The sequence below is a fragment of the Dermochelys coriacea genome, chromosome 1, assembly GCF_009764565.3.
Source record: "Dermochelys coriacea isolate rDerCor1 chromosome 1, rDerCor1.pri.v4, whole genome shotgun sequence".
NCBI lineage: Eukaryota > Metazoa > Chordata > Testudines > Dermochelyidae > Dermochelys > Dermochelys coriacea.
In genome coordinates, this window is record NC_050068.2 from 348,454,375 (window position 1) to 348,477,318 (window position 22,944).

The following is a 22,944-nucleotide window of genomic DNA, read 5'->3' on the forward strand; positions in this document are numbered from 1 at the left end:
TGCCACCACTGTGGCCGCATGCGAGAAACACTACAATACCATGCGTGCAACAGGCTGGTGGCAGCTGGGATGTTCTCCCTAGCCAAAGAGAGAAATGCACCAGTAGGGCTCATTTCTAGAGAGGTGTGCTGTCAGATTAACACTGCTAAACAACCCAATGCTTTGGGTGTTCCTAAGCCTGGGACGACCGGATGTTGGGACTGGAAACGGTGGGAAATAATTGCCCTGTTCTCTTCATTCCCTCTGAAGCATCTGGCACTGGCCAGCGATGGAAGACAGGATGCTGGGCTAGCTGGACCAATGGTCAGACCCAATATGGCCATTCTTATGTTCTAACCCTTCAATGTGTTGGGCTGGAGGGACTGTGCTGTTTAAACTGTTCCATAATAAATTTAAAATACCATTCAATGTTCCGAATAAAGCTGTTGTCACATTCATGGTTTGGTCTCGCTTCGATTGGGCAGGTGTGCAGTGTAGGCGTAGCTGTGTCGGTCCCAAGATATTAGAGAGACAAAGTAAGAGACACAAGCTTTTGAGCCACACAGAGCTCTTCTTTAGGTCTGGGAAAGGTATTCACAATGTCACATCTCTACCACCTTGTATTTAGCTGTGATACTGGGAGTATCTTTCCCAGACCTGAAGAAGAGCTCTGTGTGGCTCAAAAACTTGTCTATCTCACCAGCAGAAGCGGGTCCAATAAAAGATACTCTTGTCCACCGTGTCTCTCTGCTGGGCAGGGGTCAACATCATAAAAATAAAACATAGCAAGAGTGGCAACTGCAGTCAATCTTGTTGGTAGCCCCTCAGCGGTGAGGCCAAGAAGGAAATGAGTTTGAAGCCCAAATTACCTTGTCCATCTATACCACACTCACTGTAGTAATTAAAGTACACTGTCTATTCTGTGCTCATTACCATGGTAACTTGCATATGCTACACAGATCATTCAGCTGGTGGTGTAAAATTCTTTGTGGTCTAGTAGACATGTAGACAATTATGCTAGGGTTTGGAAAATAAATCTACTCATGAGTGGGAAGCTTTCATGGGTGGCTAGAGGGAGCTAAGCCAGGAGTTTTTTCAGAATTTAAACTTAGCAAATTCTTCTAGACCCTCTAGTTTTTAAGATAATCTTCCAACATGGAACTGTCATTTCCTAAGTCTGCAGACACAGTTCCATTGCCGCTGTTGTTCCTCTGAGCTTTGCTGACAAACAGAAGAGTAGAATTAACAAGACTGCACAATTTTACTTCTTTCAGAGTAGCAGCCGTGTTAGTCTGTATTCGCAAAAAGAAAAGGAGGACTTGTGGCACCTTACAGACGAACAAATTTATTTGAGCATAAGCTTTCGTGAGCTACAGCTCACTTCATCGGATGAATTCAGTGGAAAATACAGTGGGGAGATTTATATACACACACAGAGAACATGAAACAATGGGTGTTACCATACACACTGTAAGGAGAGAGATCACTTAAGATGAGCTATTACCAGCAGGAGGGGGGAGTGGGGAGGAAGAAAACCTTTTGTAGTGATAATCAAGGTGGACCATTTCCAGCAGTTGACAAGAAGGTCTGAGGAACCGGGGGGGAGGAGGGGGGAAGAGGGGAATAAACATGGGGAAATAGTTTTACTTTGTGTAATGACCCATCCACTCCCAGTCTCTATTCAAGCCTAAGTTAATTGTATCCAGTTTGCAAATTAATTCAAATTTAGCAGTCTCTCGTTGGAGTCTGTTTCTGAAGTTTTTTTGTTGAAGGATAGCCACTCTTAGGTCTGTAATCAAGTGGCCAAAGAGATTGAAGTGTTCTCCAACTGGTTTTTGAATGTTATAATTCTTGACGTCTGATTTGTGTCCATTTATTCTTTTACGTAGCAACAGTCCAGTTTGACCAATGTGCATGGTAGAAGGGCATTGCTGGCACATGATGGCATATATCACATTGGTAGATGAGCCTCTGATAGTGTGGCTGATGTGATTAGGCCCTATGATGGTGTCCCCTGAATAGATATGTGGACAGAGTTGGCAATGGGCTTTGTTGCAAGGATAGGTTCCTGGGTTAGTGGTTCTGCTGTGTGGTTGCTGGTGAGTATTTGCTTCAGGTTGGGGGTTGTCTGTAAGCAAGGACTGGCCTGTCTCCCAAGATCTGTGAGAGTGATGGGTCGTCCTTCAGGATAGGTTGTAGATCCTTGATGATGCGTTGGAGAGGTTTTAGTTGGGGGCTGAAGGTGATGGCTAGTGGCGTTCTGTTATTTTCTTTGTTGGGCCTGTCCTGTAGTAGGTGACTTCTAGGTACTCTTCTGGCTCTGTCAATCTGTTTCTTCTTTTACTTCTGCTTTTCATAACCCTTTATACAGCAATGAAACTGTCGAGAGTCTTAACAGTTGCCTGCTACCCTTGGTGTCAAGTAGCATGTCTACACTGCAGTTAGACACCTGCAGCTGGCCCCTGCCAGCTGACTTGGGCTCACTGGGCTAGGGGTAAGGGGCTGTTTAATTGCTATGTAGCCATTTGGGCTCGGACTGGAGCCTAGGATCTAGGACCGTGGGAGGTCCCAGAGCTTAGGCTGCAGTCTAAGTCACAGTGGGTATATCTATACTGCACTTAAAAACCCACACCCGGGCCAGCTGGCTCGGGCTTGGGTTTACTGGAGCTGCAGGGCTGTTTCATTGCAGTGTAGACTTCCAGGCTCAGGTTGCAGCGGGAGCTCTGGGATCTTCCCACCTCACAGCTGGAGCCCAGAAGTCTACAGTGCAATGAAATAGCTCTGCAACCTGAGCCCCACAAGCCCGAGTCAGCTGGCATGGGCCAGCTGCAGGTTTTTGTTTGCAGTGTAGACATACCCAATGTCTACACCACAATTAAACAGCCCCTTAGCCCAAGTCCTGCAAGCCTGAGTCAGCAGGTACAGGCCAACCATGGGTATCTAATTGCAGTGTAGACATACCCTTAGTAGCTGTAGAGCACAGGTAGTCAATTATCTTTTATCAAAATCCAAATTTCTTGGTCAAGGTCCAGACTCCAGAGAAAATAATACAAAAATAACAACAATAATGATAAGTAGAAAAAATATTTCGGAGTCCGTTCAAAAGCATCTGACGGTCTGGATTTGGCCCACGGTCCTCCTGCTGAGTACCCCTACTGTGGAGGCAGGAACTGGGATTATTAGGTAGAGAAGATGATCTAAAAGTCAGAGATTAAAGGTGCCTATAAGCAGTATTCAGGGACAAGCACCCAGGGTAGAAATCAAGCACCTTTACCCTTCCTACAGCTGGAGGTGACACTAAGGCTGGGTTTTTCAATAAGATCGTTGTCCTTTGATCTTGCTGCTGGAGTTTCTCTTCCAATTCTTCATACCTACCTGTGGCTGGTAGGTTTAGTCTTCTGGTCAGTAGGTATCTGGTAACTTTTTAAGGACTAGGCATATGCTATGGAATGTAATTTTTAATTTTCTAAGGGCAGGGTTTTTTTTATCATTTTTTATATCAATGTTTTGCTAAAGCTGCCCAGTGTTAGTGATTATTCCAGGTGTGGCCAAACTGAGGCTCATGAGCTCTTTTACAGTTGAAGTGTGGCTTGCAGAGCCCCACACTATTCTCCAGCTAATAGACTTGGGGAGAGGGAACTTGGGGCTTCTGCCCTGTGGTGGGGCTTGGGGCTTTAGCTCCATGCCCCAGCAGGAGCCACCCTGTAGGGCAGATTGTGCATGTCTTTTGACTCTCGAACTTCTGAAGATTTTCATATGTGGCTCAGAAGGTCAGTAAGTTTGGCAACCCTTGGATTATAGAGTGTGTAGTGGCAGTGCTATTTTGGCAGGTTACAAGTTTGTGTGAGTGAGGGGCAATGTATCAACCAATACGTGAGTGTTTCCAATAGCAAGAAGCAGCCTTTTCCTAAGATGTTCCCTCCTTGTTACACCTAAGGCACATAAAGCAGTTGGGGTGGGAAGAAATGGAGCTAGCAGCCTCACTTAGCGCTGCTGCTGTGATAACTTCACCAATTGGCTAGCTGGAGACACTGTATTGAAAAAGTTGGGTTTGGGGTTTTTTCCCCCGCACCCTAAACAGGCAGTGCCTGAAACTAGCCTAGATGCTGCTCCTGGTGAACATCAGATCCTCAGATGGCAGTGCCGCTTAGCAGCATTAAGAGCCACTTAACAGGTCATTCTGCACTGTTCATAGTGAAAAGAAAAGGAATACTTGTGGCACCTTAGAGACTAACAAATTTATTTGAGCATAAGCTTTCGTGAGCTACAGCTCACTTCATTGGATGCTGTAGCTCACGAAAGCATATGCTCAAATAAATGTATTAGTCTCTAAGGTGCCACAAGTACTCCTTTTTCTTTTTGCGAATACAGACTAACACGGCTGCTACTTTGAAACCGTTCATAGTGAGATAGCTTGTGGAAGTGTAAGAGTTGGCATTCTGTGCATTCAGTTCCTTGGCTTCTAGAACGTGGGTAACCATCTATGATTTGTTTTATTATTTAGGTAGTGGCTCCAATCCATTCCAGCATTTGGAGAAGAGTGCTGTCCTTCAAGAGGTATGAACAGAAAGTTTATTATGTAAGTTGCTATTGGTTTTGGCTGGATGCTCTAGTGACCTAAGCAACAGGTTTGAAATACCTGGACTTTGTGCAGCCAGTGGTTAAAACTGATGCATGGTCAATTAATCCTTCCAGCATAGATACAATAAATTGAGTGCACATGCCGTTTACTGTGTGGGGATCTGTCAGTAAGACAGATGGCCTGTTTAATTTGCCTGGACATTAAAGATCCAATGGCCCTTACTGAAGAGGCTTTTTTCTGTGTCCCTATTGTCATGCCATGCAGCATGTTTTTCAGTAGTTCTTCGCCTGGCTACATCTGTGCACCCTAGAAGTGGCTAGCTGTATGTCAGTGCAGTTATACGTATATGATCTGTGAAGTGTTTGGGGCTCTTTTTGGATGCAAAGAGCTATAAATGTGAAAATAGACTTGTTAATTTCAGTGTCAGGTTCCCTTGCACTAGCACAATGCTTCTGTGCTTTGGTTGCAGATGCTTGAAAGGAAACTTTTAAAATCTAAACTAAACTGGCATACAGAAAACAAAGACATCCAGTATTAATAGAATTGCCCAAGCTTTACCACTGATTGGCTATGTGATTAGAACCCAGGAACCTGAGATTCAGTTCCTGGTTCAAATCACTTCAAAGTCATCTGACTAAAACTGAGTCCATTTTTCAGCTAAGTGCTTTTTTATTAATTGGCATCCATGTTAAGGTGCAGTATACAATAAGACTGTTTGGGTGAAATGAGTTATCCTGATCCCATGGGGTGAGTGGGTAAATTGTTACCAATGAGTTATGCAATAATGCAATTTTTCTGCTTTTTTTGCAGGCTCGTATCTTTAATGAGACTCCCATAAATCCACGAAGATGTCTGCATATACTTACCAAGATCCTTTACTTACTGAACCAGGTAAGTGGATCTTCCTAACCCAAACACACACTTAGGATTAGTCTTTTCTGATAAAAAGTTTAGCATGAAAGAATTACTGTACTTTAAGGATAGAAAAACAACTTGTACCTTATGCTGTCAGTTTAGAGGGCAGTTTATTAAGGGTAACAGAAAATGAACCCTATTATATAATGTTACAATCTTAGTTTTGATTTTCAGCTTTCCTTGGTGGAGATGAGACACAGCTCACTGAAGCTTTTAAGACTTTTTATGATAGACTTCTGGGAGCTGCATCCCATTTATTCCTGTTCACAGTGATGCCGTATTAGCCAGAACCAGCCTTCTCTGTATTGTAGAAATAGCCATGTTTAAACAAGAGTATGAATGGTAAAATGGTTGGGTAATGACTGTCACATGGTTATTTCTTTGCCTATGTAGAGAACAGGACTCCATGTTGAGGAATTATGTTTAGCGTAGATGCCTAAATGTCTGTGAGTACATGAAATATGGCCTGAGGGGGCAATATTTAATAGGTATGACCAGCAGGGATTACAAGGTCCAACATGTTCTGCTGTATCTGAATCAGCACAGGTTTTGTGTTGGGGAAATCCTAGCAGACTCCTCTTCTCAGTTGACAAAAACTTAAAACAAAAACCATAACCCCTGCTGCTGTAAAGACAGCAGAGGGAGCACAAGTTAATTAACAAACCCTGTTCCTGTTACTTTGCTGGTATCATGGATGATGCTCCTGTTGAAACAAGCTACGTGAAAAGTGTAATTAGATTGTCGTGTGCTCTATAAGAAACACAAGGTGAAGAAGGGAGTGTTTCTAAAATGGGGAAAAGATTTTAAAAAAGAAAAAGGTTTAGAGGCAGAGGATGGAGTCCAAGGATCTAAGTGGGCATTATAGGGGAGAGAGAACTAAAAAGAGAAAACTACTGGACTTTTGATTGGTCTCTAATGTCTGCAGCTTGCATGTTATCCTTAGGGTGAACATTTTGGAACTACTGAAGCCACAGAAGCCTTCTTTGCAATGACCAGATTATTTCAGTCTAATGATGTAAGTCTCTGTATTTAAGGAAAAATGTTTCACATGCTTTTGGCTGTGTTGTACCCTAAGTGGGATCTCTGTGAACCCTCTGATAGTAGCAGAAATTGTGAGGTGTTCATATATGGTCCCATTGCTCTGATATAAGTAGCTTAGCTAGAGGAATGTGCTCAATTTGAAAGCACCATATGGGCCTTAGTTTCTTGCTTCTCAAAATTAAGACAGTGTTGTTTACAGACTAGAGCTCCAGCATTTCTTAGAAAGGCATTTGACTCAACCTGCTAGAAGTAAAGGGATTAGAATGTTCTCAAAGCATTGGGTTAAGTTTTTGGCTAAGATGTATGTAGTATCCATTTAATATCGGATATGTTCTTCTTTGAGTGTTTCCTCATGACCATTCCAACATAGGCATGTGCTCACCCCGAGCACCGCCACAGGCAAATTTTTCCCTCAGTAAAAAGAAAAGGAGTACTTGTGGCACCTTAGAGACTAACAAATTTATTTGAGCATAAGCTTTCGTGAGCTACAGCTCACTTCATCGGATGCATTGTCGCTTTCGTGAGCTACAGCTCACTTCATCGGATGCATTGTAGCTCACGAAAGCTTATGCTCAAATAAATTTTAGTCTCTAAGGTGCCACAAGTCCTCCTTTTCTTTTTGCGAATACAGACTAACACGGCTGCTACTCTGAAACCTTTTCCCTCAGTAGTATCTGTCAGTTCAGCTCTGGTGCCCCCTGGAGTCACACGCTTATAGCGCGGGTATAAAGGGCGCTGCTGACTTGCCACCCCCTTAGTTCCTTCTTTCAGCCCGTGACGGTTGCTGGAACTGCATTTCATTCTTGCTTCTGCAAGTACTCCCCAGCGGAATATCTCTACTCTTGGTGTATATAGTTTATTGTAGTTTAACATTAAATTTCAGTTATTAGTTAGTTAACCCCGCTAAGTGGGGTTAACCACCCCCAAGCACCGGGGCATGCCTTGGTCTCTGGGCTTTAAGCCTTGTCTTTCTTGATATAAGCCTATACCTGTGAGTGACCCCCATTCCAGATGCTTTAAGTGCCTAGGGGAAGCTTATTTGCGGGAGCAGTGCAAGATTTGTAAGGAATTTAAGCCTTGCACCAAGAAGGATAGGGACGCTAGACTTCGCTCTGTCCTCCTGGAGACAGTGCTCCGACCTCCAGCACTCTCGGACTTGGCACCAACTACCTCAGCCTAGGTGAGGAGCACCCGGCTTCACTTCGAGACACTCGGTGCCATTCCTCATCTCTGGTTCCGAAGAGAGACACTCCGACTTCGTCTAAGGAACCCCAGCACTGTCAATCATCTCCAGGGCCCAAGAAAGATGCGTCGGCAAGAGAGACTAGGCACTCTTCAACATTGCCAGTGCCTCAGTGTCAGGCCAATCACCAACACTGAGATTGGTGCCACAGAGGGATACTGTCAGGGTACATCCCAAGTCGGGCCACCCTGTGGCACTGGCATCCCATGCCATGCCATTGATTCCAGGCCTGGAACGGGAGCTGTTGAGTCCGGCACTGATAGACTCGCCATTGCGAGAGAGGCACCAGAGCCCCATGATCCTACCGGTGCAGTTGACAGTGCAGGCCTTCATGGCAGCAGGGGACTTACTGGTGCTACTGGTACAGTTGTCCCCAGCCATACGGGAACTGTTGAGGGCAGTACAGACAGGGCAGACCTCTGCAGGCTCGAGGCCACAGATAGTTTCGAAGGGAAAACCAGCCATGATGGCTCAGTCCCTGTCCCCTTCCTCCTGGCACCATTCACCGGCACCAGTTAGCACTGCTACAGCCTGGTCTCTGGAGGGATCCTCAGTGATGGACTCGGAGGTGGAGTCTTATGTCTTGCAAAGGAGCTGGCACTGCCAGTCTAGATACTATCCGGCTGTGGACCCGAGTCAAGGGGTCCCACTAGTGGCATGCCCACTGGGGCAGTGGCAGTTTCCCATGCAGTGGTCTTTCTGGAACCCCTTGGCATTCCCAGCGCAACCGGGGTCCCATTCCAGGAGGTCATGTTTGGTGGCTTTGGAGCCCGGACAACCTCCAGCACCAGAACATGATCCAGGCTCCGTTACCAAGACCAGTGCCATGTATCATGAAATGGCACCACAGGATCTGGATGGTGCCAAGGGCAAAGAGCAGAGCCGGTCCAAGCATCCTCCTCTTCCCCCGATGGGGCTGTCATGTGAACTGATGATGTGTCCCTGCAGGAGGATTATAAGGCACATCAAGAGCTTCTAAGGAGGGTAGCTCAAAATCTGGGGATCTAGGTGGAGGAAATTAGGGAATCCTCCCACTCTCTTGTGGACATATTCGCGGCAACGGGCCCCGCAAGAGATGCGCTGCCCCTGAACGATGGAGCCATGGACCCCATCAAGGTTCTGTGGCAGACCCTGGCGTCCCTGCAGCCGATGGCAAAAAGGACTGAGAGGAAATATTTTTTCCCGGCAAAAGGGTTTGAGTTCCTGTACATGCACCTGCTACTGGGTTCGTTGGCGGTGTCGGCTGCCAACGAGCGGGAAAGGCAGGGCCAGCAGGAACCAACACTGAAGGCCAAGGATGCCAAAAAGTTAGACCTTTTTGGGAGGAAGGCCTGTTTGACAGGGGGTCTCTAGCTCAGGATTACGAACCAGCAGGCACTCCTGAGCAGGTACCATTTCAACTCCTGGGACTCTGAGAAAAAGTTTAAGGAGTTGCCATCTCAGGAAGCAAGACGAGAGTTCGCGGCTCTCATAGAGGAAGGCACGTCTGTGGCAAAGGTGTCCCTGCAGGCGTCCCTGGGTGCAGCGGACTCAGCAGCCCGCTCCAAGGTTTCGGTGGTGCATTTGTGGCACAGGTTCCTATTCAGGACATCTGTAGAGCAACAACGTTGGTTTTGGTCCACACTTTTGCATCTCACTGTGCCATCATTCAGCAGGCCAGAGATGACACTGGATTTGACAGAGCAGTGCTACAATTTGCTTGTCAATGAACTCCAAACCCACCACCTACACATGCTTGGGAGTCAGCTATGTTGGAATGGACATGAGCAAGTACTCAAAAAAGAAAAAAATTATTACTAACCTTCCATAACTGTTGTTCTTTGAAATATGTTACTCATGTCCATTCCAAAAACCACCCGCCTATCCCTTTGTCGGAGTTAGTCAGCAAGAAGGAACTGAGGAGGTGGCGGGTTGGCAGGGCCCTTTATGCTAGCGCTTGAGAGCATAACTCCAGGGGGCAACAGAGCCAACACAACAGATACCACTGAGGGAAAAACTTTCCAGTGGCGGTGCTCAGGACGAGCACACACCTACATTGGAATGGACATGAGCAACGTGTGTCAAAGAACAATGGTTATGGAAGGTTAGTAACCGAATTTTCTCTGAGGAAGCATGGGAAAATCGTATCGTCTCGGGGTGGACTGAGTCTGATGGGTCTCTTTCATCTCTGCTAGAATTCTAACTTACTGTTTTTTTTTAGTGTATTAATCATAGGGAAAGTTTTTTTTATAAGCAACCTTATAAGAACATAAAAATGGACAAACTGGGTTACACCAATGGTCCATCTACCCCAGTATCCTGTTTTCTGATGGCCAGCGTCAGGTGCTTCAGAGTGCTTCTGCCCAGACGCAAAATATCACAAATGTCAGATTTTTGTGACCTTTCTTAAATCCAGATTCTGCAATACCAATTTCTCTTGTACCATGAGCCTATTAGGCTTCATCATTTGCCTTCAAATAGTTAAATTTAGAGTGTAAATCATTGATATTTTGTGCATGTTTCTTCCATTTGAAAATTGTAAATGGTGAGACTTGTTGAAAAGTTTCTAATTAATTATAATGCACAATACGAGCAACTATCTCGGTACTGAACAGTCTTAAAATGTGATTTCTGTCATGGCTAACCAGTAAAACCTATTGCTTAGCCAGTGAACTCTCTTGCTGTTCTCTGTGATCTGCACAAGGTCCCATTTAAAGTAATATCGCATTGATTTAACTTGATTATAATGAAGGGTCAAAACTTGCTCTGTTAAAACTCTAGCTACTGTAGATTAAAATAACCAAAAAAAATTAATCTTGAAAAATGAATAACTACTTTAGCAAGTATAACAAAAATTTTATGCTGGTATCAGAAGTATACAGGCTAAACTAACAGTATTCTAGCCTATTTGCCTCACTGGTGTGGACAGACATATTGTACTAGCGAAGTTAATCTATGGATTTGGCAATAACATGAAACATGGCGGGAACCCTGTTAGCAGGAGTGTGTAGCTTCCAAGTTTCTAGTCTCTGTATAAGCAGTTTTCTATGAAAGTTGCTACAGTGGTTAGTATTATTTTTAAAATCATATAATTGGAGGGAGGAGTATTTGTCTATAGTAACCAGAGTTAGATATTGTTTCTGAGTAGGCAAGTCTTAATGCTTTTTGTGATTAAACTCCCACAGCAAACCTTAAGAAGAATGTGCTACCTTACTATCAAAGAGATGGCCAACATTTCTGAGGATGTCATCATTGTCACCAGCAGGTATTAGGAAAAAAAACAGCTACAGGTTTCTAAAGCAAATAATTAAATGTTACTGTATTGTTACTTCAGCTGCAGCATTTTTCACAAGGTTGGCTCCCTGATCTGTATAAAGTGGACAGCCAGGGAAACTAAATATGTTCTATGAAATCAGGTACATCATCAGATCTACAAAGTGAGCTATTAACTTCTTTTAAGCTGTGGTTGTAAACAGAAGAGAGACTAAAGCATAAAATGATTATTTCATGCTAAGCATATCTTCTCCCTGTCATAGCTGCTTAATGTTTCTGACAAAAACAAACTTGTACCTTCCTGTTCACCCTGCAGAGACAATGCAGCTGCTGGAGATTGAACTGAGTTGTAGTCTGACTGACTTCATCAACAGAACTGTCAGATTCTGGCCACAGAATCTTTGTCACTGTGTGTAACTAATGTAAGAGCCAGACTCCAGATAGATTTTCAGATCCTAGATAGAACGTGCTGAGAGAGCAGCTGAGCCCTGCCTAGGGGGCGGGGCTTCTGACTAGGGGCCCTATAAAGGTAGCCAGCCAGTCAGGCAGCGGCACAGACAGCTGCAGCGGCACAGGAGCTAGCAAACAGAGCTCTAAACGGGAGTTTGAGTGGGAGTTTGCAAGGGGAGTTTGGATTGTGGTGCTTGTTTGGGGTTTGCTTTTGCTGGGGAGGGTGGTCTTTTTGGTGTGGCTTGTGTTTCCCAGATTAACAGGATTTAGGTGGGAAGGAGATGACATATACAGAGGCAGCTGTGGGAGTGACTCCTGTAGTGAAAGACACATTGAGGATGACTGGATGTGGAAGCTGTGGTATGTACATGATCCTGGAGGGGGGAACCGGTAAGAGTTTTTTCTGCATGAAATGCCGTCTGCTAGAGCTGATGGAGGAAAAGATCCGAGGTTTGGAGATGCGGGTGGAAAGTCTGGTTGAGTTTAGGAAGGGGTTTGAGCAGATGATGGAGCAAAGATATGAGGTATCTGAAGGGAAAAGCTCAGACTCACAGATGGAAGCAGGGCTGGGGAATTTTGAGGAGAGACTGGGTGAGGAAAGTGGTCAGTGGAAACATGTGACTCAAAGAACCAGGCAGAGAAAAAGACGGGCTAGCGAAGGAGAAATAGAGCTTAGGAACAGGTTTGCAGAGTTGGAAAATGAAGAAGGGGCTCAGCAGGTACTTGTTGAAGGTGGAAGGGTAAGGAAGAAGAGAAGAGAGGCTAGTCCTATAGGAAAAGGGAAAGAGTCAAGGGAGACTACAACAAATATGAGCCCCAGGAGGATACAGGATGGGTTGAAGAGGATTGTAAGGGAAAATAGGAATAGAAAGAACTTGCAGCCAGAGGGAACAGGGGAGAGACTGGAGAATAGCACTGTCACCAGGAAAAGGCAGGTCTATGTGATCGGGGACTCTTTATTGAGAAGAATAGACAGGCCTGTAACTAGAGCTGATCCTGAGAATAGAAGGGTGTGCTGTCTTCCGGGTGCTAAGATACGGGATGTAGACCTGAGGTTGAAAAGGATCCTCAAGGGAGCGGGAAAGAATCCCCTAATTATCCTTCATGTGGGAACAAATGATACAGCCAGATTCTCGCTGGAAAGTATCAAGGGAGACTATGCTAGGCTGGGGAAGACACTTAAGGAAATTGAGGCTCAGGTGATCTTTAGCGGGATCCTTCCTGTTCCTAGAGAAGGACAACAAAGGTCTGACAAGATTATGACTGTCAACAGATGGCTTAGGCAGTGGTGCTATAAGGAGGGCTTTGGGATGTATGGCCACTGGGAGGCATTCACAGACAGAGGTCAGTTCTCTCGGGATGGACTTCATCTGAGTAGGGAAGGAAATAGACTTCTAGGATCGAGGCTGGCACAACTGATAAAGAGAGCTTTAAACTAGGAATTGGGGGGAGATGGATGGGAGATGTCCAGAAAATCTCCACGCCAGATTTTAGCATTGAGAGGGAAGAAGATGAAGTAAGAAAGGATACAGCCATGGGTAGGAGAATGTATATAAGGAGCGAGGGCGGTGTGGATACTAGTCTAATAGGTTATACTGGCTGTAGAATGACTGTGCCTAATAGGGTACAAAATGTGAGCGAGGCCAAACAGCAAAAATTAAGATGTTTGTACACCAATGCGAGGAGTCTAGGTAACAAAATGGAGGAACTAGAGCTACTGGTGCAGGAAGTGAAACCAGATATTATAGGGATAACAGAAACATAGTGGAATAGTAGTCATGACTGGACTACAGGTATTGAAGGGTATGTGCTGTTTAGGAAAGACAGAAACAAAGGTAAAGGGGGTGGAGTAGCATTGTATATCAATGAGGAGGTAGAATGTAAAGAAATAAGAAGCGATGCAATGGATAAGACAGAGTCCGTCTGGACAAAAATTACATTGGGGAAGAAAACTAGCAAAGCCTCTCCTACGATAGTGCTTGGGGTGTGCTATAGACCTCCGGGATCTAATTTGGATATGGATAGAGCCCTTTTTAATGTCTTTAATCAAGTAAATACTAATGGAAACTGTGTGCTCATGGGAGACTAACTTCCCAGATATAGACTGGAGGACCAGTGCTAGTAATAATAATAGGGCTCAGATTTTCCTAGATGCGATAGCTGATAGATTCCTTCATCAAGTAGTTGCTGAACCGACTAGAGGGGATGCCATTTTAGATTTAATTTTGGTGAGTAGCGAGGACCTCATAGAAGAAATGGTTGTAGGGGACAATCTTGGCTCAAGTGATCATGAGCTAATTCAGTTCAAACTAAATGGAAGGATTAACAAAAATAAATCTGCAACTAGGGTTTTTGATTTCAAAAGGGCTGACTTTCAAAAATTAAGGAAATTAGTTAGGGAAGTGGATTGGACTGAAGAACTTATGGATCTAAAGGTAGAGGAGGCCTGGGATTACTTTAAATCAAAACTGCAGAAGCTATCGGAAGCCTGTATCCCAAGAAAGGGGAAAAAATTCATAGGAAGGAGTTGTAGACCAAGCTGGATGAGCAAGCATCTTAGAGAGGTGATTATGAAGAAGCAGAAAGCATACAGGGAGTGGAAGATGGGAGGGATCAGCAAGGAAAGCTACCTAATTGAGGTCAGAAGATGTAGGGATAAAGTGAGAGAGGCTAAAAGTCAAGTAGAGTTGGACCTTGCAAAGGGAATTAAAACCAATAGTAAAAGGTTCTATAGCCATATAAATAAGAAGAAAACTAAGAAGGAAGAAGTGGGGCCGCTTAACACTGAGGATGGAGCGGAGGTTAAAGATAATCTAGGCATGGCCCAATATCTAAACAAATACTTTGCCTCAGTCTTTAATAAGGCTAAAGAGGATCTTGGGGATAATGGTAGCATGACAAATGGGAAGGAGGATATAGAGGTAGATATTACCATATCAGAGGTAGAAGCGAAACTGAAACAGCTTAATGGGACTAAATCGGGGGGCCCAGATAATCTTCATCCAAGAATATTAAAGGAATTGGCACCTGAAATTGCAAGCCCATTAGCAAGAATTTTTAATGAATCTGTAAACTCAGGAATAGTACCGAATGATTGGAGAATTGCTAATATAGTTCCTATTTTTAAGAAAGGAAAAAAAAGTGATCCGGGTAACTACAGGCCAGTTAGTTTGACATCTGTAGTATGCAAGGTCCTGGAAAAAATTTTGAAGGAGAAATTAGTTAAGGACATTGAAGTCAATGGTAAATGGGACAAAATACAACATGGTTTTACAAAAGGTAGATCGTGCCAAACCAACCTAATCTCCTTTTTTGAAAAGGTAACAGATTTTTTAGATAAAGGAAATGCAGTGGATCTAATTTACCTAGATTTCAGTAAGGCATTTGATACCGTGCCACATGGGGAATTATTAGTTAAATTGAAGAAGATGGGGATCAATATGAACATCAGAAGGTGGATAAGGAATTGGTTAAAGGGGAGACTGCAACGGGTCCTACTGAAAGGCGAACTGTCAGGTTGGAGGGAGGTTACCAATGGAGTTCCTCAGGGATCGGTTTTGGGACCAATCTTATTTAATCTTTTTGTTACTGACCTTGGCACAAAAAGTGGGAGTGTGCTAATAAAGTTTGCAGATGATACAAAGCTGGGAGGTATTGCCAATTCGGAGAAGGATCGGGATATTATACAGGAGGATCTGGATGACCTTGTAAACTGGAGTAATAGTAATAGGATGAAATTTAATAGTGAGAAGTGTAAGGTTATGCATTTAGGGATTAATAACAAGAATTTTAGTTATAAGTTGGGGACGCATCAATTAGAAGTAACGGAAGAGGAGAAGGACCTTGGAGTATTGGTTGATCATAGGATGACTATGAGCTGCCAATGTGATATGGCTGTGAAAAAAGCTAATGCGGTTTTGGGATGCATCAGGAGAGGCATTTCCAGTAGGGATAAGGAGGTTTTAGTACCGTTATACAAGGCACTGGTGAGACCTCACCTAGAATACTGTGTGCAGTTCTGGTCTCCCATGTTTAAAAAGGATGAATTCAAACTGGAGCAGGTACAGAGAAGGGCTACTAGGATGATCCGAGGAATGGAAAACTTGTCTTATGAAAGGAGACTTAAGGAGCTGGGCTTGTTTAGCCTAACTAAAAGAAGGTTGAGGGGAGATATGATTGCTCTCTATAAATATATCAGAGGGATAAATATAGGAGAGGGAGAGGAATTATTTAAGCTCAGTACCAATGTGGACACAAGAACAAATGGGTATAAACTGGCCACCAGGAAGTTTAGACTTGAAATCAGACGAAGGTTTTTAACCATCAGAGGAGTGAAGTTTTGGAATAACCTTCCAAGGGAAGCAGTGGGGGCAAAAGATCTATCTGGTTTTAAGATTCTACTCGATAAGTTTATGGAGGAGATGGTATGATGGGATAATGGGATTTTGGTAAGTAATTGATCTTTAAATATTCAGGGTAAATAGGCCAAATCCCCTGAGATGGGATATTAGATGGATGGGATCTGATTTACTATAGAAAACTCTTTCCTGGGTATCTGGCTGGTGAATCTTGCCCATGTGCTCAGGGTTTGGCTGATTGCCATGTTTGGGGTCGGGAGGGAGTTTTCCTCCAGGGCAGATTGGAGAGGCCCTGGAGGTTTTTTTGCCTTCCTCTGTAGCATGGGGCATGGTTGACTGGAGGGAGGCTTCTCTGCTCCTTGAAGTTTTGAACCATGATTTGAGGACTTCAATAGCTCAGACATGGGTGAGGTTTTTCATAGGAGTGGGTGGGTGACATTCTGTGGCCTGCGCTGTGCAGGAGGTCGGACTAGATGATCAGAGTGGTCCCTTCTGACCTTAGTATCTATGAATCTATGAACGGGTAGCTTGGCAGTTGGAAAGAAGTAATATTTTTGACTAGTAAACCTATTAAATTAGCCATTAAGCATGTTGTTTTTAGTGTCAACATCCATGGAAACAGGAATACAGGAGGACAGCCAATCTTGTTCAAAAAAAATCAAGTCCTAGGCTTATGGCAATGGAATCTTTTTAGTTTGTTGTGTATTATGGATTTGTGTACTTCCGCTCTGTAGCGCCAAATGTTAATAATTTTCAAATGACTCTCAGGTCCTGTCTAGCCAACAGTGGGTCTTAGCAGTTGCATGGTAATAACTTGAATGATGGTTTATAAAAATAACAAGCTATGTTTTTTTTAGAAGGGATGAGGTACCATATTATAAATATTTAATAATATAATAATGATATTAACAGTCTGTTTTAATTATTCTAGTTTGACCAAAGACATGACTGGGAAGGAAGATGTATACCGAGGTCCAGCCATTAGAGCTCTCTGCAGAATCACTGATGTAAGTACGGAACCCATGAGTGAGGGAGAGAATCAGTTTGGGCGGGTTTGGAGAAGAGGAACATCTCTTTTGCAGAATGCCCTGTGGGAGTAATGAGCAGCCTCCTTGGGCAGAACTGTTTTTAAAGAATCAGGTTCAGATCTAGTTTTACCACTCCAAAAGATGTGCCAAAACTTCTCTCTAACTCCACAGAGAAGCATCTTGGCTAGCAGACTGAACATGGGATTAGGAGACAAGAATTTTGGAGTTTTAATTCCAGCTCCAACACTGCCTTGCTCTGTAGCTTTGGTCAACTTAACTTCCAGAGAGGAAGCACACTCTGTTTGGCTACCTCACAGAGGTGCATGTTGCAGGGAGTGACTGTAATGTCATTAAAGCAGTCTGAAAGTGCCATCTTCAAGGTGCATGTTTTGTTCCTGTGTTGTATTTGTAAATATATGCAAATACTATGTATATTTTTGTCTCTTCAAAATTACATTGGTTAGTGCATTGGTCACATCCTGCTTCCAGAAATGAACATCACGTGTTGCTTTTCTTTCCTTTCATAGGGTACAATGTTGCAGGCCATTGAGAGGTACATGAAGCAGGCCATTGTGGATAAAGTCCCCAGTGTATCGAGTTCTGCTCTAGTGTCTTCCTTAGTAAGTGCAGAAATAGCATTACATTAATCTGGTTTATTTAGTTATCACAGGGGAAGGGTTGTGTGTTCTATGAATCGCTCTGCCCTGCCTACATGTTAGCTATTGTTCCTCCTCCTATTCCCCTTCTCTTTGCCCTGTCCTGTCTTCTCATACTTAGGGGTTTCTGCCTTTCACTTCCCATGCCCCAAGCAGGCTTCTTCCTTAACACTAACTACTACTATTCCATATCTTAATAGCTCGTTTCGTGTTTGGGTTTAATTTAGAGCATTTGCTCCTCTGGGCAGGAACCTGGTCTCCCTGCATGTTTGCAAGTGCTGCACCCACCTGTGTCTCTGTATAAATAAGAAATGTTTATCAATTCAGTTATTATTTAAGTACCAACAAGCGTGCTTGGTTCTGTACAACCACTGATGGTCTCTGCCCTGATAACCCTACAGTCTAAGACGAATGTAGAGAGGACAAGATGCATTGGGAGCCCCAGAGGAAGGAATTAGCTTTATATTTGTATTGTAATCTCCCTCCCTCCTCCTCCTAAGCAGTGTTGGGTGGGAGAAGGTGATTGGCATGGTGCCAGGGGGAAATGGGGGTGAGGGCCTGAGTCGCTGTATTGTAGTTTGTATTTAACGTGTTTATTATGGTAGTGCCTAAGGGCAACCCAAGCATAGGCCCCATTGTGTTAGGCACTGTATCAACATAGAGTGGGAGACGGTCCCTGCCCCAAAGAGTATACAGGCTAAATAGACTCAGTGTGGGGAAAGTGGTAGAACACACCAACAGAGTGAACAATGTGATGGCTGCAAATGTCAGGTTAGTTCCACAATTTTTTGGTATGTGATTTTACTTAGGAGGGGATCAAGTAAATGGAAAGAAAGCAGAAGGGAAGGTGTATGAGGCGGGCAGGGCAGGGGAGAAGAGGGGCAGCTGTTGAATGAAGCTGAGGTGAAGGCACTGTGAGGGAGGAAGAAGGTTGGTGCAAACAGCCAATCAGCAGAGGGCAAAGAAAGACCAATTAAAGCTCTTTAGTTCTCTGAATGTGCAGAGATCCAAAGGTCCCTGCTTTGGCTGGTTCTGCCCCTCCCAGCTAGAGTCTCTGGCTGATTCTTCTCAGCAACCCACAGGGGTGGGAGGGGAGGCATCACTTGGGTCCTAGTGCCTCAGAGTTTGGAGGGTCTCACTGCACAGTTTTGTGTGCTGGGGGGAAGTGGTGGCCCCAGCTGGGTCCCATTGTACTCGGTTAGCCCAGGGCAGCAGTCCCTGGGATTGGGAGATGCACGTAAGGAAGGCGGGGGTGGGGAAGGACATGTAGGGCAATAAGGCTGGCGTCGTCATTAGAGCAAAGAGGGAGAGGAGGAGCATGTTGCACAAGGCCCAATAGATAGGCAGGAGTAGAGCTGTGCAGGGTCTTGAAAGGTGGAACAGAAAGTTGCATTTGTGGCCAGTATTAAAGCTTTGTATGGGGCTAAAGGGGTAGGGTAATAGACAGTTTTAGTGCTTTCTCCTCTCTTGTTCCAACGTTAACAAAAGCCCCCAACTCTTAGGTGCTTTTATGTACAGGTGTCAGCATTTAACAAAATGCAAAATACAAATTGGTTATTGCAGGGGATCTTCTCTCTTTGTCTCAATGGCTTGGAGCAGAGTCCTAGATAGATAAATCATGCTTTATGCTAGTAATTTTTCTAAAACTTCCCAGTAAATTATCATTTTAAAAAGGTGCTTGTAAAGGTCAGTGTGGTTGGTTAGTATACAACGTTCTTTGTTTCTACTCCTAGCACATGATGAAGATAAGTTATGATGTGGTCAAACGGTGGATCAACGAAGCCCAAGAAGCTGCTTCTAGTGACAACATCATGGTGCAGGTATGTTTCAGAGCATAAGGTTGGTGTATCATGAAGAGCGATAAACATGCTATAGCATGCTTGTGGTTTTCTGTAATTTTTTTTAACAAGTCCATGGAGTCTGTATTTCAGAGCTTAACTTAGCTGATAGAACAGTGCTTAAATAATGGGAAGCACTACCCGTAGGCCCTGATCCTGCCATGTGATTTGGTGGGCAGATGTCCATTAATGTATGTGGAAGAGGGTGGGTGAAGCGGTCCTTCCTCATCCAACACATTACAGGATCAGGACCCTACTCATGTGTTCATTCAGTGTCACTAAGCACTGTAAGTAGCAGAAAATGTTAAGTTATTGAAGCAATTATCATTTAATTATTGCAATTAGTAAAATTCATGACACCAGTCAATGTGATTACACTTAGAAAATTGCCTCTAACTTGCCATTCAAACTAATGGAGAATTTTTAAAAACGCATGGACTTTCAGCAAAAGAAGGCATCCTTTTCTTTTTTAGAAAATGGTGAAAAATGAGTTTAAAAAAACTATATGCAGTTTCTCCACAATTATGATGTTTGCTTCTTAATTATATGTGCAGTTTGGTATAGCCATCTACCTTTTCCCCACTAATTTTCTCTGGTGGTTGGGATCCTATTTTGCTGAATTCGTGACCCGTCCAGATAAAAGTTTTGTTTTGAATTTGAAATCTCTTCAGGGATTAATCTCAATGAATCAAGACAAAAAACAAGAGATGTAGGGATTTTTTTGGTAAGAAAACTTCGTTAGGATGACTGGAAAGACCCTAAGTCTGGTCTTTTTAAAAGATATTGTTTATGTGTTTGTGTAGGGACAGTTTTTAAACAAGTCTCTCAGGGAGCTAGGAAATGTAAAAAATAATCGTTGAAGGTTTAGTGCATAATTGAGATGACAACAGTTGGTATTTAGATCCTTACCTAAACAACTATGGATTTGTGACCTTCCAGATTCAGCTATTTATTAAGCCTTGATATAAATTAGGGCTGTCTATTAATTGCAGTTAACTCATGCGAATAACTCAAAAAAATTAATCGCGATTAATCACCGTTTTAATTGCACTGTTAAACAATAGAATACCAATTGAAATTTATTAAATATTTTGGATGTTTTTCCTACATTTTCATATATATATATATATTGTATTCAGTGTTGTAATTGAAATCAAAGTGTTTATTATTTTTATTACAAATATTTGCCCTGTAAAATGATAAACAAAAGAAATAATATTTTTTAATTCACCTCATACAAGTACTGTAGTGCAGTCTTTTTGTCGTGAAAGTGCAACTTACAAATGTAGATTTTTTGTTGTTGTTACATAACTACTAAAAAAAACCTATATAAAACTTCAGAGCCTACAAGTCCACTCAGTTCTACTTGTTCAGCCAATCGTTAAGACAGATCCAGTTTGTTTACATTTACAGGAGATAACGCTGTCCTCTTCTTATTTACAGTGTCTCCAGAAAGTGAGAACAGGCATTTGCATAGTACTTTTGTAGCCGGCATTGCAAGTTATTTATATGCCAGATATGCTAAACATTCGTATGCCCCTTCATGCTTTGGCCACCATTCCAGAGGACATGCTTCCATGCTAATGACGCTTGTTAAAAAAACAGTGCGTTAATTAAATTTGTGACTGAACTTCTTGGGAGGGAATTGTATGTCCCCTGCTCTGTTTACCCGCATTCTGCCATATATTACATGTTATAACAGTCTCGGATGATGACCCAGCACATGTTGTTCGTTTTAAGAACACTTTCACAGCAGATTTCACAAAACACAAAGAAGGTACCAATGTGAGATTTCTAAAGACAGCTACAGCACTCGACACAAGGTTTAAGACTCTGAAGTACCTTCCAAAATCTGAGAGGGACGAGGTGTGGAATATGCTTTCAGAAGAGCAACGCTCTGATGTGAAAACTACAGAATCCAAACCACTAAAAAAGAAAATCAACCTTCTGCAGGTGGCATCTGACTCGGATGATGAAAATGAACATGCGTTGGTCCATGCTGCTTTCGATCGTTATTGAGCAGAATCCGTCATTAGCATGGATGCATGTCCCCTGGAATGGTGGTTGAAGCACGAAGGGACACATGAATCTTTAGCGCATCTGGCACATAAATATCTTGCCACCTGGCTACAACGGTGCCATGAGAACACCTATTCTCACTTTCAGATGACCTTGTAAACAAGAAGCGGGCAGCATTATCTCCTGTATTGTAAACAAAGTCGTTTGTCTGAGCAATTGGGTGAACAAGAACTAGGACTGAGTGGACTCGCAAGCTCTAAAATTTTACATTGTTTTATTTTTGAATGCAGTTTTTTTATATATAATTCTACATTTGTAAGTTCAACTTTCATGATAGAGATTGCACTACAGTACTTGTATTAGTTGAATTGAGAAATACTATTTGTTTTTTAGAGTGCAAATATTAGTAATCAAAAATAAATATAATATGAGCACTGTACACTTTGTATTCTGTGTTGTAATTGAAATCAATACATTTGAAAATGTAGAAAACATCCAAAAATATTTAAATAAATGGTATTCTGTTATTGTTTAACATTGTTTCAGAGTAGCAGCCGTGTTAATCTGTATTCGCAAAAAGGACAAGAACTCCTTTCCTTTTTGCATTGTTTAACATTGCGATTAATCGTGATTAATTTTTTTAATCGCTGACAGCCCTAATATAAATTAATCTACTCGGGAGAAAAAACTTGGGCAATAATTAGAAGGCAAAATAAAGCAATCCCACTTTGGGATCACTCTATAAAATGGGGATAATACTTAGCTGCCGCAAGGGTGTTTGCTGAGTTATTTGATGTTTGTAAAGCAGTTGGGAGCCCCTCAGATGGAAGGTGCATTGGAAATGCACATATTATTTCTATGCAGCCTGGTTTTGTAAATGGGTACATTTGATGTTCCAGTGGCAAGCCCCATCAGGGTGGTGGATGGGTTGGTTTTATAGATCTTTCCCTCTCTAATATCTGGTTCTGACATCCTTACCCTTAAGGACCATGCGGGAACAGCTGGAACTGTCTTTCTAATCGTTTGTGAGTAACTTGTTTTCATATAAATAATAAATAAATAGAAATAGAAATATAAATATAAATAAATGACAAGGTACTTTTAGGAAATAGCTGGTCTGGTTACTTGTGGAGCTCAGAAAATGTGGTAATATCAAATCCTTCCTAAGGGAACATGTATTTTAAGGTATTTAGTTTTGTTAGGGATTGTCCTTATATGTGTATTCCCTCTGATTTTGTAGTATCATGCATTGGGGTTGCTTTACCACCTCAGGAAGAATGATCGCCTTGCAGTTTCCAAGATGCTGAATAAATTCACCAAATCTGGACTGAAATCTCAATTTGCATACTGCATGCTGATCCGAATTGCCAGCCGGCTTCTGAAAGAGTCTGAAGAGGGGTAAGAGGAGAATCAGCCATCTTAATGGTGGTGTATAAACACTAAGAATAGAGAAAAAAGAAAAGGAGTACTTGTGGCCCTTAGAGACTAACAAATTTTGATCAGGTGGTTCCGCAGTTTCTTTGAGAGTGTGTGGCACAAGCTGTCAGCATAGTCTGTGTGGTATGTAGATTGTAATGGATTTT

General features: G+C 42.9%; 1 protein-coding gene across 2 annotated transcripts in view; it reads left to right on the plus strand.

The window, feature by feature from the left end:
- COPG2 (COPI coat complex subunit gamma 2) overlaps nt 1-22,944 on the plus strand; it is a 42,751-nt gene that overhangs the window by 1,028 nt on the left and 18,779 nt on the right. Inside the window, exons 2-9 of one of the 2 annotated variants that reach the window (XM_038387195.2) lie at nt 4,484-4,536; nt 5,372-5,452; nt 6,420-6,491; nt 10,925-11,004; nt 16,752-16,827; nt 17,376-17,468; nt 19,238-19,324; nt 22,602-22,759. In XM_038387195.2, the coding sequence (XP_038243123.1) occupies nt 4,484-4,536; nt 5,372-5,452; nt 6,420-6,491; nt 10,925-11,004; nt 16,752-16,827; nt 17,376-17,468; nt 19,238-19,324; nt 22,602-22,759 (700 nt within the window). Of the gene's footprint in view, nt 1-4,483; nt 4,537-5,371; nt 5,453-6,419; nt 6,492-10,924; nt 11,005-11,773; nt 11,823-16,751; nt 16,828-17,375; nt 17,469-19,237; nt 19,325-22,601; nt 22,760-22,944 lie in introns of those variants that run through there. The other variant, XM_038387218.2, reaches the window with a different exon arrangement.